The sequence below is a fragment of the Tinamus guttatus genome, unplaced genomic scaffold (assembly GCF_059628265.1).
Source record: "Tinamus guttatus ecotype Peru unplaced genomic scaffold, ASM5962826v1 Tinamus_guttatus_pri_ptg000213l, whole genome shotgun sequence".
Classification (NCBI taxonomy): Eukaryota; Metazoa; Chordata; class Aves; order Tinamiformes; family Tinamidae; genus Tinamus; species Tinamus guttatus.
This window is the reverse complement of record NW_028288747.1, coordinates 12,751,487-12,770,355: the sequence shown is the minus strand read 5'-3', so window position 1 is coordinate 12,770,355 and position 18,869 is coordinate 12,751,487. Positions and strand designations below refer to the sequence as shown.

General features: G+C 35.7%; 1 protein-coding gene across 2 annotated transcripts in view; it reads left to right on the top strand.

Annotated features, from left to right (window-relative positions):
* Positions 1–18,869, top strand: part of KLHL5 (kelch like family member 5) — a 47,930-nt gene that overhangs the window by 11,012 nt on the left and 18,049 nt on the right. The window contains exons 1-2 of one of the 2 annotated variants that reach the window (XM_010219188.2): positions 3,375–3,864; positions 13,442–13,624. In XM_010219188.2, coding sequence (XP_010217490.2) covers positions 3,488–3,864; positions 13,442–13,624 — 560 coding nt within the window. In that variant the 5' untranslated portion in view covers positions 3,375–3,487. Of the gene's footprint in view, positions 1–3,374; positions 3,865–13,441; positions 13,625–18,869 lie in introns of those variants that run through there. The other variant, XM_088524780.1, reaches the window with a different exon arrangement.

Genomic DNA, 18,869 nt, shown 5'->3' with positions numbered 1-18,869 from the left:
ATCTCTAGATTGATGCATTTTGCTTATAATTGGCAGTGCTGGTGTTCCTGGGATGTTTGAGTTCCTTGCCTTAATCTTTGTGTGGCTATTAGAGATCCTTCTGGTACAGAAAAATGGTTTATGTATTTGTTCTGATACTTGAATGTAAATACAAGCAGGATTGCATGTTTAGATCTTGTTTTAGTAGTTTTCTTTGGACAATTATTTTAATGTTTCAAATTAAAATTAAATTCATTTTTATTAAAAAAAGGTGTATAATGTTTGCATTGTTTTGATAGTTAAGTGTGCATTATGATGCACATAAGTGTGCATCAGTCAACAAAAAAACTTGTAGTTTTCTGAAGAAATAAAAACCCCCTTTTCCTATTCTAAAAATAGGTATTTGAACACTGGCAGTAATACATTGCCCCTCACCTCAATGAGACTAAAATGTGTCTTTTCATATTTAAATGCAAATGTTAGTGTGCTATTTCAGTCAAAACAAAAAATATATCCAATTCTTTTGACATTCTCGTTCTTAATTGGTGGTTAAAATGATCATTAACATCATCCAAGAACTAGCTGAGCTTTATGCCCCTTGATCTTAGATTTAAAAATAATAATTTTTAAATGTATTTGACAGAATTACTCTGAAAATATTATATTTGAATTGCCCTTACGTTGCATGATGATAGCTTTTTAAAACCAATTCATAGAAATGTCAGGAAGAAAATGTTACCATGAAAAGCGATGTTGAGATGCAAATGTTAACCACCTCTATATCTTCATTAGATATATTTGGGAAGTTAACTATTTCTTATTGAAAATGTAAGTCATAATGAATATATGAGTCTAGACCTACTTAAAGAATAACTTTTCCATGTTAAAATGTATCTACTTTCAATTTATGCAATAGAAGTATCACAGGAGTAGCACTGCAACCTTCCTTTTACACTTTTTTTGAATAATCACTATATGTAATATGTATGAAACTTGGTGTAATAAATCTCTTGGCTAGTAGGGGAAAATATGTATCATTTTTGCTGTTAACATCTCTGTTAATGAAGTGTTCTGAAGGCAATATTAAAAGATCATTATGAAATAGAAAATGGTGATTCAGCTGCAACAGTGGTAAATGTCAAAGAAAGTTTGCATAAGGTATCATTTTTCTAGTTGAATTGGCTCTATTATATATACCTATATATAATAGAATATACCTATTCTCTTTGGCAATGGAAAAATATTTTAGAAATCTTAATGTCTGTGTATGCTGCGTTCCACCTTACATGTGTTTTCATTGAGGTAGACAGTACCTTCCCATTTAATTTTTTGGGAGATTTCTCAGATATGTGTACGTGTGTTGTTAGGACTGACTTTTTTTTTTTTTTTTTTTAAACTGATGTGAGTATTTGGGTCTGGGGACACACACTGGCACAAGAGACATCAAAGATGAGGTCTGAGTGTCTGGTAAGCAGAAGTTTTAAATAATTCATTTGAAAGCTCCTCAGAAGTCTCCCGGCAGGAGGAGCCTGACAAGATCTGTCACGCTGTTCAGAATCGTCAAGATTGTCCAGAACAAGAAGAGGCCCTCAATTATCTCTGGAATTTCTTTTCCTTCAATGCTTTCTGTATGTGAGAACTCTACAGCGCATTTTATTTTCTAATCTCTAAGTCTGAGGCCTTGCAACAGGAAGAGCAGTAAATAGGCTTAATTTCACATAAGTCATGAGGAAGTGCTGAAAAATACCAGAGTTGGCAAATATGCTGTTGTCTTAGTAGATTTTTATAGGGGCAATTTGAATTTTAAATGATTCCGTTATACAAGAAACAGGATCTAGGTCAATCCTGAAGTATATGCACAAGATGAGTAGGGGCTGAATTTTATATATTTTCAGTTAAACATCCACACAGTTTTTATGCTGATACATGAAATCATTATCTAAACTATTTCAGTGCATGACAGGACCCAAATGAAATCCCCAGTAAAGATGGAACAGCTTTTTATATTCACTTGCTTAGTCTTCTCATTTCCTCAATACCTTTAAGTGTTTTCTGGACTTGTTTCAGAGGCCATCCCATATAGGTTTTGGTGGACTAGGAAGATGTAGAATCTCTTTATAGAGAACGACTGGCATACCATTTCTAAATAAATGATCTTTGGTACTGTAGATGAGAAACATTTCCATAAATAACGGTGTCCCGAGCAAGGTAGGTGAGTGTTTCCAGTTAAGGACTGCAACCTGTTCTGAGAAATATTACCTTATCCTAATTACAAGATCACAGAGGTATGGTTTGTAGCTTGTGACATTCGTATGAGAGACGGTAGCTTCCACTTTGATGGAACGTGTAGGTAGAAATGAAGTGGTCTTACAAAGCTACCGCATTTCTACCCTAGCGAGTTGAACAGACTAACTGAACTGTGAAGGCTGAAAATGTAGATCCGGTTCTCAAGGCTAATAAAATCCAGTGTGTCCTCACTGTTCTTATAAAATTCCAATTACATGAACTGCATATCTAGAGGGATTATGACTTTATATACAGCTTCCCCCGCCCCCAGACTGTTCCATCGCATTCTCTCTAACTTGATTTGGAACAGGAGATTCCAGATTACAAGAAAGAAGCAAAGGTATTTTTGCTGCCCATTTCGTAGGGGATGTCTTGGATAGTGATCAGTAGCTTTTGCTGCTTATGCTTTTAGTGACGTATAAACGAATGGAAACCACTAGCCCATTTCAGAAAGACTACTAAGCAACCACTGTTTTCAGCTACTGCAGACCTAGATTTGAATCAAAGCTCATCAAGATGAAAGACTGTAACCCATTACTAGTCCCTTGAGCCTTCCAGGCTTTTTTTCTTTTTTTAATGCACGGCCCGTTAATGGAAAAAATAATTTCCAGTTCAGTTTCCCCTCAGTACAATCAGTGATCTTTGGGTTGGTTTTAGTCTGCCCTGTAAATTATTCTCTAGCAGTGCAGAAAGAATTTCATTTGCTTTTTGTGCAGTTTGTTTTCCCTAGTGTGTAGAGCAAGAGTTAACAGAATAAGAAGCAGAGATTCTGAGATGCTGTACAGGAATTGCGTTCTCTGTCATTTGTGGTTTAAGAGAAAGGGGTGGTGTTCAGCTCTTGAAAGGGCTTTAATGAATCCTGTTTAGTGTTTTTGAAAGCTAATGGTCAGAGGAGAGCAATAGAAACAGCCTCGGACCCTTTTAGGGTAGACTAATTAGCATTCTTCCTGTTCGAGGTGATTGTTCACCTTCATTTTATTTCAAGATTTTTCATCATCCCTTGCCTTTTGTTTTTATTCAAATGACATAGCATTAAAGAAGCCTTTTTTATGGGAATGCGATCCTCCCCCTCCCCCCCCCCCACCTCCTTTTCCCCTAGAAAATTGCTCACCGCAGACGGGGAGAGCATGTGTTCCTCTTGTCTTGGTTGGGTGCACAAATCTTCTTTTATGTGCGCTGCTTCTTACCCTGTTGCCTAGACGATCTCTTGCTTTCACTAAGGATGTCTGGTTCTCGTAAAGAGTTTGATGTGAAGCAGATTTTAAAAATCAGATGGAGGTGGTTTGGTCATCAGGCATCAGCCCCAATCTCTGCAGCTGATAACAACCAGGGAGACTTCTGGAACCAAGGACAAAATGTAACAACTGGCAGCACAAAGTTCATAGACACAGGTAATCTACCTTTAGCATCAATTGGTTACAGAAGGTCCAGCCAACAGGATTTTCAGAATTCACCTCCTTGGCCAATGGCATCCACCTCGGAAGTCGCTGCATTTGAATTCTTAACAGAAGATTGCGGAGGTGCACGTTGGTTTGACAGACCAGAAACAGATGATAGAGCAAGTGAAGAAGAAAATGAATCAGACAGCAGTTCGTGCAGGTTATCTATTACTTTTTTATTTTAAGAACTGTGTTTTCATGTCATATTTACAGATACCATCTGTGTTTAGAGTGTCCTTTAGAATAAAGTGTTTCAGAAACCAAGCAATAGCTGTGCATCAGAAATATAAAATTATTATTCAGAAATATAAAAACATTGGTTATCAAAATTCTCTATCTTTACTGGGACATCTTTAAAAGATAACTTTATTTTATCAGTGTGGATAGCAATTGATTTTAAAAGCTAAATGAAAATGGTTCTCTTTGTGTGTGTTTGTATGTGTGTGTGTGCATGCACTCACTTCTTTTAAACGGCATGCTACACACCTGCGTCTATGAACAGGATGATGTTCATTACATTATAATGTTACAGGATGTTTTAAAAATTGTTTTGAAATGGCACTAATTGTCTAGTTATGCTGAGAATCATTCCATGCAAGGTAGGAGAAAATAAGAAAAATGTGTCTGACTTATCTCTCATATTTCAAAGTGTTTTGTAGATGAGGAAGATGAAAGGGGTTAAAAATATTAAGGCTATAAATCTTTTTTTTGTCTGTGCATATGCAACTTAAAGGAAAAAAAAATTCATCTACTGAAAGTGATACATAGTCAACCAGTTTGTGCTGTAAACTGATATCAAAAGATAGCTTTAAAATGAATGCAATTTTCCATGCAAGTGTGTTACACTGTACACCTAGATTAAAAATAGGAAATGATTTTATTGTATTTGTGGAGATGTTTTCTTCTCTTAAAATACTAAAGATTAAGCAATAAAATTATTCTTCAGTGAAAGGTGTTTGCTGGTTGGGGTAAAATTAGGCAAATTAATAGTGTTTTTTTTGTTAAATACCAGTTTTTCACTTAGTAAAAGGAGCAATGAAAGGAGCGAAGTCAGCCATTCCTCACTAAAAGTGTTTTTTCTCCTTTTTATAGTGTGTATAGAGTATATTAGTTAAATATTTCCTTTTTTATTTGTTTGCTTTCCACCTTTTAAGATAATTTTGCAATGGTATGACACTTCAGAAAGTATAACTATTTAAAAGGTACACCGTTAAAGCCTGCTAGGGACAGATCAGCCTAGTTAGAACAGTTTTAGTGTTTTGCATTCCCTAAGAGAAAAAAATGCTTTGGTGCAAGGGCAAAGCAGTCAAGAATGAAAGCACTAGGTATTTATGGTTTCTATAACCTTTAAAGATTTGAGAAAAGGAAGGAGTCAGCATGGTATATTTGCTTTTATCGGTCGATTGGTGCAAAAGTATTAAAATTATAGGGAAAGGCAACTTGCATGCTGATATTTAATACTAGTGGTCTTAGTATGCTGCAACAAATATACTGCTGTAAATAAAGTATATCAGCTGAGCTCCTATTTTAAGTGATTTTTATGTATTTTTTTTAAATAGCTTTGCCACTCACTGGATGCTGTCAATAATAATAAGTCCAACATAACCATCCATTTCAGAAATATGTGATACAAACTTTTTAAGTACATTTCTACCCCCAATAGTATATGCTCACTATAGCAAGGCAATCAATATAGGGAAAAAAAAAAAAAAAAAAAGAAAGTAATACTTGAGAGATTGATATGTAGCTTGAAAATACTACATATTTGTTTTTAACTGTAGGAAAAGAATTTACATATGACAAAAATAATTTGTTAATACAGAAAGAAGGACTTCATATATATTTTAGGGTGTGTGGAAATTCTTTATAGGACTGGAATTTTATTTATGTGTTTTTTTTGGAGGGAGGAGATTGTATGCTAAGGGAAATGCACATAGGATTTGAACTCCTATGTAGTAGCAAATTTGATTGGAACTTGTAGAAAATTTGAAGTTTCTTTTATTTAATGAAGTATGGAACCAGGGGTTACTTGTAGTTCTTTTATTTGTAATTTTTATTAGTGTTTTAATTTCATTCTTCAAACATTTTAGATAAATTTGGGGTTCTGTATCTATACAATTTAACGTATAACTAAAGGTAACATAACTTGTTTTGTTAGCCATGTTTTTTGTTCTCTAGGAGAGGTCGTGCTTAAACCATGCCTTGTCCTTTATTAAGACTATAACCTATGTAAGTCTAAGCAATAGCTGCAATTTTTCTAATGTTCAGAACAGGTTAATAAAAAAACATTATAGGCTATGTTCTCAGAGGGGCTCTTTTCTATACGAGAACTCTGTTTTTCTTCATAGAAATAAATTCTGCATATGAGACGTGGGTGTTTTTTGTTAAAGTTTTCATAGAAGATGTGGAGTTTTTTTGCTTCTTTAGCCTCAGAGGCGTACAGAGGCCAGATACAAACCCTAAAAAGGTGGGTCATAATATGCAAGCTTCAGTGTCAAAAGCAGCTACACTGCTTCGAGTGCATCAGCCTTCCTCCTTGCCATGTCACATAGTGTAGGAAGAAGAGCTTTTAGACCTGGTCTCTTGTTAGGAAAGCTTGAAATCATTTTGTGATTCTTTTAGGGACGAGACGACGTCTTTCTTTGTGTGTTATTGTAGGGCTTGATGGTAAAAGGGGTAAGCAAATTCCAAATTTAGTTCCAGATCTTTTTCAAATGATGATTTTCCCAGGCACAAGCAGTTCGTTCAGGCACCAGAGCTAGTCACTTATAATGCTACCAACATCATACTCTCATGTGCCTCTTATGGCTAACATTAGGCTGAATAATAGTTTATAAGACCAGTATGGGTTGAATTCTTTTCTTTTGCTGTTTTTATTCTACTGTTGCCATTTGTTAACTCACCTGCTTCCCTGACACTATAGTCACCAGTTTTTGTTTTGTAGCCTTCTAAAGTTTTCTGGTAGAGAAGCATGTGCAGATGCTTGTAGCAAATTGAAGCATATTAGCAATAGGTTTGTCTACTTTTTGTGGATGCCTCAGAAGCCATCCACAGACCTTGAAGGCACAGTGGATGACAAGCTGAAAATCACTGCTGTAGGGCACGCCGACTACATAAAGTCTTGTAGCTGCTAGCTGCTTCATTTCTTCCGGACATGCATTCAAAAACTGGAATTACTTTCCTGCAGATATAACTACGGAAATATGTTTGTATTCAAATATAATATTAAAATACATATTCAAACATGACATTCAGTCAGTATTTTAGGATTCTGCAGTTCTGTGCTAACCTTGAATGGTTTAATAAGCTGTTTACAACTGATGTTAAGCTAAGGTCTCAATTTACAGAGTAATAGGTACTCTGCATTAATGCGCTGTATGAGTGGTCTCAATGTTAGTACTGTAAATTTCTAAGTCTGTCCTCTGGCAATTTTTACATCTACAGAAGCCTTTGGAATTTGTAATATCTTTTCTCCTGCCTCAATCTTTCTGATTTTTGATGTATTTCTATAGTTGTTTGCTGTTTTGGGGATTGTTGCATGCCCTGACCAGATCAAGGCTATCTCAAAAGTATATTGTATTATTGCACTTGCCTCATACTAAAATACAGGTGTATCATGAGGTAATCGAATTAGCTATATTTTCCAGACAGAACATATGTTCCAGGGGATATTTGTGTCCATACACAAATACATTGCAGGAGATCTAGGAGATCTCTTGGAAGAAAGACAGGAAACATCTATATTGCAGTGGAAGGTCTAGCTGCAGTGAAGTGTATGCCTACATTATTTCCTACCAAAATCAAAAGTTAGTAAGGAGGCAAGTAGTATCATCTTAGCAGTTTTGTGTAGGCATCTGTGGACTTTCATAGGTAACACTGGAGTCTGTGCTTCAGCTTCTCCAGTCTTCTATTACTCATGCTAGTTAGACGTAAATTATTGCAGATATATATGTTTGCTGCAAATGCACCTTTTTATTGCAAAGTAAAACTAGAGTTCCGGCTATTGCTATAATTCCTTTCTTTAGCACAGAGCAAATCTCTACTCCTGAAACTCCTTCACTATCTCCACAATTGCTTGTGTCCTCTCTTTTTTTTCAGTGATTTTTTTTCTGATCATAAATTCTAATACTCTGTGGATTTTAGCAGCCTTTGTCATTACCATGTATGTTTATTTATGCTTTCCCCAACCTTTGGAAGAGTCTGGTGTGGCGTTTTTTTGTTGTTGTTTGCTTGCTTATTTTTGTGTTTTGTTTTTCTGTTTGTTTAAATGGGTGATGCTTTTTCCAGGAATCTTTTCAGCATCCTCCTTTCAACACTCCATTTTCTGCAGCATTGATTCTTTTATTTCTAACTTTATATCAAGTCAAATGCTCACTTTTTCAAAGTGTCATACCAAATCATAGAAACTGATATAAAAACTGCGATGATATCCTAGTGTGCTCATCTTCATATATAATAAGTCAGCTAACCTAGAGACAATGTGTAAATAACCAAATTATTGACTGATTATTTTTAACACTATTTTGAAGTGTACATAAATTCAATGCAGACAGCCACCATAATGCAGTAAGTTTGCAAAATTATTATGTATTTAAAAGTACAAAAGGTATTTTAATATGCATATTAACTTCTCATATGGTTAGGTATGTCCCATCCTTCTAGTGTGTATGACTTATGCAATGGACTAACCTAACTTGAACAAGTTGTAACAGAACTTCTAATAGTAATATTGTGAAAAATTACCTGGAGTACATATGTTCATGATACAGAATAGCAAATCTGTTGTGTTGTCTCAAAGCAAGCAATTAGCCCATCTTTTGGCCATGTAATACTTGTAGTTAGGATGTGCATATACTGGAGATTTGTCTGTTCTAGTCATAAAATCAGTGCCTCGCTGTTCTTTGAACAGTAGTGAAACTCATGGTTAATTGATAAAGCATTGTAGTAAGGTTTTTTGTTTTTTGGGTTTTTGTTTGTTTGTTTGTTTTCAAATGCTTGCAGGGGTCTATTTTTATTAGTCAAACATTGTGTCTTTTTTTTTTGACGGTATTGCAGCTTTTGAGTTGCAAGAATGTCAATGGCATATATGCTATAGACACTGATTATAATATTGATTATTTCTTTCTGTTGTTTCTTCTAAACTGACAATCACACTTATTCAATTTCCTGCACATCCTTTTCTTTATCCCCCCGCCCCAAGTTAATATTCTTAACACATGAATTCAGATTTTAAATATTGGAGGCATTTACTTTGTTTATTGAGAATGAATGTTCTGCTCACAGCAATCTTAGTTGTGAGGAGATTGGAGAAGTGATTTTGTTTTTATTCCCCCTCCTCCATCTCTATAGCTTTACAAGCATTTATTGCTTCCAATACCTTCATTTTAACCCAGTTTTTGTTGTAGAAATTCACATTTGTAAAATAGGACATACAGCACTTTTGTGTGCAGGTTATTACTGCTGCAACCCGTGTCATGCACTGCTTAAGAGTCTGTCTGCAACAATCATTGGGGCTGGGGTGTGGTGCCCCTGCAAATTCCAATATGACAGGCAGAGCACCCACTTTCAGTCTGGTTTTCTAAAAGAACTGAGCTCATGCAGTTGTATTCTTTTACACTTTTACCCTTTCCTTGTTAACTTCAGGACTTTTGGGCTGTTTTCAGCCCAATTTGAGATTATTCGGAAGTCTCAAAGATGATTTTTATTCCTGTAAGTGCCAGCTAGCTAGCAAAGAGAAACCTAGTTGCCCTGAAGAAATGGTAGAATTTCTGTTGCATCTTTGTCACAGGATTTGGCTTCCTTTTATTTACAGTGTTTAGCACTTGCCTAGTTTAGAGATATCGTAAGGAATAGAGGGAAAAGCAGAAGAGCTATGGTTGCCCTGATGACAAGGGGAGAGAGGATACAAATCTCTTGAAAAACAGATTTCATTTGTTGGTTCCCTAAAAGAGCAATTTTAGTGAAAGCAGTAGCAGTGTATCTGGGGCATTTTTTCTCCATCATGATTTTGTAGATAGAGATCCCACTGTAATACTACTTGATTCCTTTTTCCAGTCAAGCCTCTGGTAACCAATTGCAGTTCTAACATGTTGCCCCTTTCAGAAAGAAAAGTGCTTTTTTAATGCCCTGTAGTGAAGTTTTCACTTGTAACTTGCTGTGACACCCTGGAAGAGTTACTTCTTAAGGTCAACTATATGTACTACATATCTGTGATTTAATCATGTCACCTTTAGCTTGCAGTAAAATTACTTTTTGCAGCTTCATAGGACTTCAGAACAGGGTAGGTCATGCATGTTGTCTAGTGAAGATGATGACCTTTTTTGGAGGTGCAGAGAAGATTACAGTTCGATCAAGTGAACCAACTTTAACAATAGGGCAGTTTAAAAGTAAATTTACATATAATTGTTTTTCAGACAAAAAATTCGTTTTAAATTTCTTTTGAGATTTCAGACTTTGCTCTTGAAGTTCTTTTCCAAAATGAATGAAATGCTTGAAAAAGTTTTGCAGCCTTTTTTATATTCATTGTTAGTACTTACTGAAATTCATAGGTTGTAACTAATATGTGTGGTTGCTTTAAAATAACCATTGTAACTCTTTAGTAATCTCAATATTTCAAATTTAATTAAAAGAACAGCACAAATCTTGTTAATAGGAACAGATTATGTTCCTCCCACATGGAATCCAAGAAAGTCTGATGCTTCTCTCCTTGTAGAGGAGAGTTTCATAAAGGTAAGGGAAAAGAAGACTCTGCTTTTTTTTAAAAAAAAAAAATGCTGCAGCATAGTTTTCAACAGCAATGAATCCCGAAACAACAGAACAGATGTGAATTTGTGAATTCAGCTCTCCAGTCATCACGGATGCTATTTACTTTTGAAATGCTTTTAGGAGCATTTTACTACCAGCCAGTTAATTGCTTCATTGCTTTGCAATGAACTGTTTCATTGGGCAGAAACTCTTCACTCCGAACATCCAACGTCCAAAAATAAAAACCTTTAAAAAATGAATGATTTTATAGCATGTGTTGTACATAGTCAATTCATGTATATAGAAAGGTCTATTCATATATAAATTCCTCATTAGACCACAAAGTTAAAGAAAGCTAGCATCTTTAGTGTATTAATAAGGGTGTCACTGGGATAGTAAAATATGTAGCTAGTGTGGAAAAGATCTTGTCCTCGGAATAACTGTTATATATTTATAATCGTCTTAAAATTATACTGTAATGAATTGTTAATTGTCAGTGCTAGATAGCGTATTTTGACGTAAGTAAGGAAAGAAAATAAACAGGAGTGATAAAAGTGAAAAAGGCACCGACAGCCTCAATTTTTGAAGTAATTATCATAGTAATACATGTGAGACATACGAAAGCACATCCTCTGTACATCCTTTCTATGTGTGATATTTAAAGAAATCCAAGTCAGATTCAAAATCTAGAAGGAGAAATATCTTTAGGATTCTCAGTGCTGTAGTAACTAAAACCTAGGTGTTTGGTCTGAGTGTGGAATTAAAGTTCAGTGTTAGATATTTACGCTCCTTTAGGTAGGAGAGATGTAGGCCAAGAAATTATCCATGCATTTCAGTCCTCCTGCTGGGAGAGAGAAAGCAGATCTTTCCCTCCTGTGTGCTTCCCCTACTTGTGTATTTGCTCAAGGTCTCCCGTCTGTGGCTCTGCTGAAGTGAACTCAGAAACAGATCCATATGACAGTCTGAAAAGAGGAAAAGATTTGAATTTTGCACTTGCCAGTCACTGGGTAATCTTTGTAAATAGCCCTTGAATCTACAGCTTTTCTCCTATGCAGATCTTTCATGCTCTTTTTATGGACCATTGAAGCTTAATCCTTCCTTCCTTCCTTCCCTCCCTTGTGAAGGAGAAAAATGGTTTGTAACTTAGTAGCTACAAGAGAGGACAGCTACAGATTACAAAATTGAACACCTTCAAGTGAGTGGAGGAACTCGATTTGCCTCTGTTGTGTCTTGACTAGGTGCTTTGTTACAGGCTCATGGCAAATAGCACCATGTGATTGCCTTCCATGTTGGACAGAAGTGGTGACTGCCCCTGAGCTTTATGCAGAAAGTACAGATATGTGGAGGGGGGCTAGGCAGTGGTTCAGGTCAGGGTATGCGCTGGGAAAGCTCTGGCTTAAAAAGCCTTTTCCTTCTCTGTACAACATTCTGTTACTTCCAGTTATAGCTGCACAACTGTTTGTGGCGACTGTAATATTAATCAGATCCCTGATATCCTGTGGATTAAAAGTTTGGGGTTTAGTGATGATTTGAGGAATTTGGACTGAAATATGGTACAACAAAAGCATATATTGGTACTATTGAGAATTCTATAAAGTGGTGTAGGGAGCACCACTTTTCTTGTGGAGTAGCACCCTGTTTGTTCCGCTTCTGTTTCTTTTGCAGGGTTGCTGGTATAAAGAACTGCTTTTGTGTGTACTTAGGAAATGCCCCCAGTTTTGCCAATGTAGGGTGGTTTTTTGGGTTTTTTTTTTTTTTGGAGTTTTTTCGTAGTTGCTAGTGAATCAGATCAAGGAATTGGCATGCTAGAAAGGAAACTCTGTCCTTTATTTTTCAGGTGTATCAATTCCTTGATTCAGTTGCCCAGCTGACCACGAAGAATACTTGTTCCACATGTCAGAGGGGCAGTAGTGGAGCAGCCAGAACAAGTGACTCATTAGGGGATGAAAACAAGCTTTCACAAGCTTAAATAAACGAGAAACCACAAGTTCAGAGGGTACACCTAATATAAAGTCCCTTAAGGGAAGTACACAGGCAGACCGGCATCTCATTTCTGATCCAGGACCAGATATAGGTTTGAATTAAATGCCAGCTTGCCTGTCCATTTTAGTTATCTGGGCACATGCATCAGGCACATTGTGCCTGATGACACAAGGCCTTCATACCCGCTTTGGGTGAACAGGGATCTGGATGCAGGTTATATCAATCCATGCCTTTCCAAGTAGTATGGTAGGCCCAGAGCTCTCTGTTTTTTGAGTTACCTTCATGGAGAAGTGTAGTCAGTGTACACGACAAGGATTCGGTTCCTTTATATCCTCGGATCATATATTTCAGATGTTTTATGTCCTAGGCCCAGGTGTTCTAATTAAGTTTTCTGTGTTCCTCTTTCTCCCGAGCTGCTGTGTGTATAGGCTGGAATTTTTTTTTTACCCCAAACATCCTTGCTTTTCCATAACGTCAGTTTCTCTAGTGCTAGGTGTCATTTCAGACACTTAAACCTCCATGCAGTAGTATTGGAGATGTATTGATGTGCCTTTTTTTTTTTTTTTTTTTTTTCTCTCCCTGTATACACGCACCCTGTCACTAGCTCCAGATGATGCTTAGTTTTGTTCTACCCAACTTGGACTGTGGTGCAAGATTTTTAAGTATCTAATGGGAGAGGGACAAACCCTTATGGCATCCTTCTGTCACTTTTGCACTTTGCAGAATCTTGGTAAATGCCTATTCCACCATTTGACACCATTACTTGTATGATATCTGGAGTGATCTTGGCCTTCTCTGGTTGTAGAGAACATTCTACCTGTTTTCACAGAAGTTTGCATTCATTTTGAAGAAATGTGAAGAAAAACAAAATAGCAAGAGAATATATATCAACTTTTTTTTTTTACTTCAATTTTAAAACATGTTGTGATTTTTGTCCTTTTAGCATCTGAATATAGGATTGCTGCACCTTAATATTGTCTGAACTAAGATTTGTATTTTGCCTTCAACAGAACCTCCAACAGCAGTCATACCTTGTCATCCTGCCAAACTATGGAGCCCTGTACATCAGATGAATTTTTTCAGGCTCTTAACCATGCGGAACAAACTTTTAAGAAGATGGAGAACTATCTCAGACATAAACAACTGTGTGATGTGGTATTAGTTGCTGGTGATCGTAGAATACCGGCTCACAGGTAAATTTATTACAGTCGAAAGTAACTTAATGTTAGTTTCCAAATATATTGTCTGAAGTGGGTGTCTTGTTTTGTGGAACTGTGAATATGTTATAAGGCCTGAAAGATTTTGTTGCCACAAGATAAAAATAATGTTCTGTATACTAAAAAGGTACTAATGGGCTTACTACCATTTTCTCATTTATTTATAGGATTGTTGCTCCTCCAGTTTCTACTAATGTATCTATTTCTGTAGTGCGTTGAGCACATGCTACCAAATGTTATTGGGTCTGTTCTCCTCTCCTTACTAGGAGAAACATATTGCTGTAATTTAAATACTGTGTTTTAAGTAAGAATATTGTGTTTTCCAGTAAGAAAACTAAAGTGTATGCTTGATGTGTTTGTGGTAGTCTGTGTTGTAAAGGAAAAAAAAAATCCGTTCATGTTTTTAGTTTACTTGCCTTTGTTAGCCTCTGCAAGTTCTGACTACTTTAGCATTGTCAGCAGGCTGGAGCAATCAGTGCATTTCAGTAGCATTAGTGATTATTAAGCCTTGCTAAGTAATAAAATATGCATTATATATTACCTTAATGGTTTGTTATTGATACATATAAAGTTGCAAGTTCATTTACACTGGACAACTTTTTTTAGAAAGCTGAAAGATTTTTTTTTTCTGTATGTGATCACATAGAGCTGGTAAAAAAGGATGCTTTAATTTTTTTTCAAAACTCAGCAAGGAGTTCACAAATTATTCATTTTGAAGACGGCATTTTGAATAGTTTCTATACCTGTTTTCTCAATTCTTTATTTTTACTTCTGATGATATTTGAATGTTCTTATGTGTATGAAGTATATATTTAGAGAAAGGAGCAGTACATTTAGTGCCTGCAGTAAGTATAAACAGTATATTACTGTGAAACGCTGAAGGGTTTTGGTTTAAACCTATCAAAAGACTTAGATTGTTATGAATCTACTAAAAATAGTAGATTAGGGTATTTATGGAGCCATGATTTTTCTAAATGTGGCATCTCTTAATACTGTTGATCACATTCTGCTCTCAAGTTACTTGGTACTTTTTCAGAAGATCTGAAAACAAGTAGGAAAAGACAGCTCTGTACAAGCGAAAAGATGATGTTGTATGGCTGTTCCTCCAGCCTTCAATTACATAAACAAATTTTGCCAGAAGATTAGTTTTATTACGTTAATCTCATTGCTATATCAATAATAATATTTTAAAAAAGCTTTGATTTGTAGTAACTCTGCTGATCAGAATATTCATTTAAGAAATGGGAGGTCCACATAAATCCATGGCGAGATGGGTTCAAATCCCCCTCCCCATTCGTTAGCCAGCAGCCTGGAAGTCCAGAGACAGAAATAATCAAGATGTGGGATTGAAGGAAAGAAAGCAAGAGGGAGCTTGTTTGGAAGGACATGAATCTTGGTTTGCAGACCTTTTGGTCTAGATCTTTATTTAGTTTGTGCTTGATTTCCATAGGTCTTATAGTACTTTCTTTCTTTTATGCTCTGTATTGTCTGTTTAGTTTGTATGTTCTTCACTGCAGTCTGTTTTAACTGAATGTTTTACAAGCTTAAGCACAAAGTGTACTTGTAGAAAGGAAATTATTTTCAAAAAGTAATTTTCTGTGCTAGCATTATGCCAAATATATCAATTGCTACTCCTCTTATGATTGTTTTGAATATTATGCTAAAGGGCTTGGTGTAATCATTACTCCAGAGTGACAAGTAGCAGAACTGTGAAAGGTTTGATTTCCCTGTAAGAAAGATATAATTTTAAATTACTTTTAGCATAAATATACTTTGTACTATGTTGATATTGCTTGCCTTTAACAAAATTCAAATATATATAAATACATTAGTAATATGGGATAGTGCCACTTTCATATGTGTTTTTTTATTACTGATATGCCTTTTATCATCAAGAATAGAAACTAGCTGAAGTCATCAGTGTGCAAGGAATAAAAGGCTTATATTAAAGGCAAGAATTATCAAAGAACTATTCATCATCATTTTGCAACTTCATTGAATGATGGGAGGGTCTTACTGAGCTCCCTAGGACCTTTACTGGTTGTTATGCATCCAGAAACCAGAAACTGTCCCTTTCATCTCCAAGATATTAAGAGACTTCATTTCATTCTGCCAAAGGTGAATCCTAATTGGAGACACTAGTTTTGTCAAGTGTCAGGTTTGACAGCTATCATCATTTCACCTAATAATTGTTTTGAAGACCCATGAAAAGGTCTAGATAATGCAGCTGCTGGCCGTCCCCAAAAGTATCACAATTTAATCCAAGCATGCTACCCTACTTACTTTACTGGTAAGTAACAGAGAAATTAGAAAACTCAGCTCCTTAAAGCCAGGTAAGCTGGCTTGGTGGTTCCTTCTATTTCTTTGATCAGGAGAAATCACAGAAATCGGACGCTAGTACCATTGGAACCTCCTGTAAAAACAGGGAGGCATACTAAAACAGAGGTTTTATTTTTCAGTGTTTAGCAGTGTCATTCAGTGTTTATTTTTCAGTGTTCACATAGCAGTGTCTTCTTTTCCAGAGGGATTGCTTGTTCATACATACTGTTGTCTTTGGGATGAAAAATTACTGCATTTATGTGTTCCTCTTTCTCTAAATTCTCCTGCGTTCGGAAAAAAAGCGTCAATCTACTGCAATTAATACAGTAGCTGAGTTCCTGTAAACATAGTCTATGCCAAATTGAAGACTTGGCAATGTCTAGTGATTAATAAGAAAGCAAAGGAAAAATATGCTCTACATCTAAAGAGATATGATGCCAACTGTATATAGTTTCTTTTCTTTTTTTCTTTTCTTTTTGTACTCCTTAGAGGCCTCTATAATCCCAGCACATGCTGATTTGATTGGCTATTATAGGCCTTTTAGGCCAATTATAGAGTAAATGTTACTTTTGGGGGGGAGGGGAATATAAGCTCAAAATATTAAAAATATGGCTATCTACAGTTTCCAAACTGAGGGAAGTTGGTATTTTGTTTAATTAAAAAATTAGAAGTTCAGTGAACAAGCTGGTGTCAAATGGCATGAGTAAAGTAGCAATTGATTTTTATTAAGAATTGATTTTTTTTCTTCTAGGGGGAAAAACTGAAAGGGCAGTTGGCTGGAAGCTGTCCTTTGTTGTCTTTTTTCGCTAGCTCAGTGTCACCTTGCTGCTTTGTCCCTGGGTCTTTAAATCCCTTTTCTTTCTTTGAAAGAGTTTTTTTCTAGGTGGGTCAAATTAAGAAGAAAAAGATATTGCTGTCTATTCTGAGACTTTCCATTGTGAACATGTTTCTTGGCTAAAGATGTAATAAAAATTTTTATCAGTATAACTTGTGCTTTGGCACATTGCTTGAATTAATCTACTTCCAGGCTTCATGTGCTGTTTCGATGTATGAGAGCAACTCTGGAAAGCACTTAATGCTGTGAAGTGTATATACTTTCTCCTGACTCTGAATACAGCTTTGCATACTATATGAAAAGGATCGCATCTTTTAGTTCTCATAACTTCTTCTGAAGTAATTCAAGATTGGAATCTACAGAATTAAATTTTTTGGTGCCAGCAGAGCTGATCGAGAGTCTGGATACCCAAGTTATTTGTAATTCTTGTAACAACTCTGCTAAATAGCAGTGCAACTGAGTTGTGCAATTACAAAAGCAAATTAGAACTGTGCTAAGATTAGATTAAGTTTTCTTCTATTCTGAATCAGAATTGCGAAGATGCCTGGTTTATTCAATCCTGTACATCCACACACTTTTCCCTCCAGGCAGGCCATGTGCATAAATCTGATCTGGTCATCTCATTCAAGCATCAAAACAAATTGCAGGAACTTTCCCTTGGTGTTTAGATGAATTTACTCTCCAATCTCACTAAGCTTCTACAGTTCTTGAGGCAGTGTTTTAAATTGGATTAAAGTGTTTTTTAAATTGGAGATTAAAATGCTTAGGATGGATGCTTGTTTGGTATCCTGACAAAATATTCTATTTTCTCTGAGAATCAACCATACAAGAAATCTCAAAAGAACAAAACTATTTCTCATTACAAAATTTTATTTAAATTGAACAAGCTTAAAAAAAATCTTTTCATATCTAGTCATATGCATCCTTGAGGCCTCAGCAACTAGAAAAAACTTACTGCAGGCCTGACCAAAAAGATGGAAATGGTCAGAAGATGTGGAAGCATGAAAAAAGTGTGTTTTTGTTTTTGTTTTTTTTAAAAAAGGCATTACTTTGCTGTTAACATGACTGTGTGTACATGCAAACATTCCACATTTATACACATCTGAGACTTGTTTCTGAGTAGTGATGCTCACCTTTCCAGTGGGACAGTGAACTAATTTTATTCTGTTGTGGTTGTTCAGTTGCGGCCCCCAACCGCTGTTGTCTTAGCGTGAGGACTCGGCACAGGACAAAGTGCCATTTCCTGCAGAAATGGGTTCATAGGGCAGAGGCAGATGGGCTGCTTCAGGAGAGTTGAGGTTTCCTTTCTCCTCCTTTACCGCTTGTCCTATAGACATGTACTGAGACTTCTTATTTCCTAAACACAGTGCAGAGTGCCATTATTATATATATCCAATGTTTTACTTTCCATAATTAAAAAAAATCTGTTGAACAGCATATTTTCTTATTCAGTATCTTTAATTACTCAAAATTGTTAATAAAATGCTGCATGCACAGAAAAGAGATTGCTGTGTAAATTACTTTTTGTGGATCACTTTTTTTCTGCTTATATAAATGTTGTGTGTACTACTCCTGATTTTACTGTGCCTTGTTCTGGTATCAGGATTTGTAAATGAATGAATGTGTGTGCACCAAGAGTAAAATCATTTTAGAGCATTGAAAAATGACAAGTCAGTTTTTATATTAAAAAAGTAACTGATATAAATGGAAGTCGACTAAAATTACTTTTCATTTCATTATATTCGTATTCCATTTCAGAGTATGTATTTTTGTGTGTTATTTTTGTGTTGGCTATTAGAAGTTACTGAGCTTTGAAACAGTAAAGTGTTTACTTCAGCAGCAAATGTAGTTTCAGTAACAGTACTTCATTATTCATAGGGAGGAAGTGGAGCATGAAGCAGTTTCTCAACTTTAGAATGTTTTTCTCAGTACAACATTTCTTCAAAGGACAAAATAATGAAGCATAAATTAACAAATATCAGCTTGACTAAGCCTTTTTTTTTTTTTTTTTTCCCCTCCTCTTCACCCTCTCCTTGTCTTTCTCTGTTTCTCCCACATTATGTACCC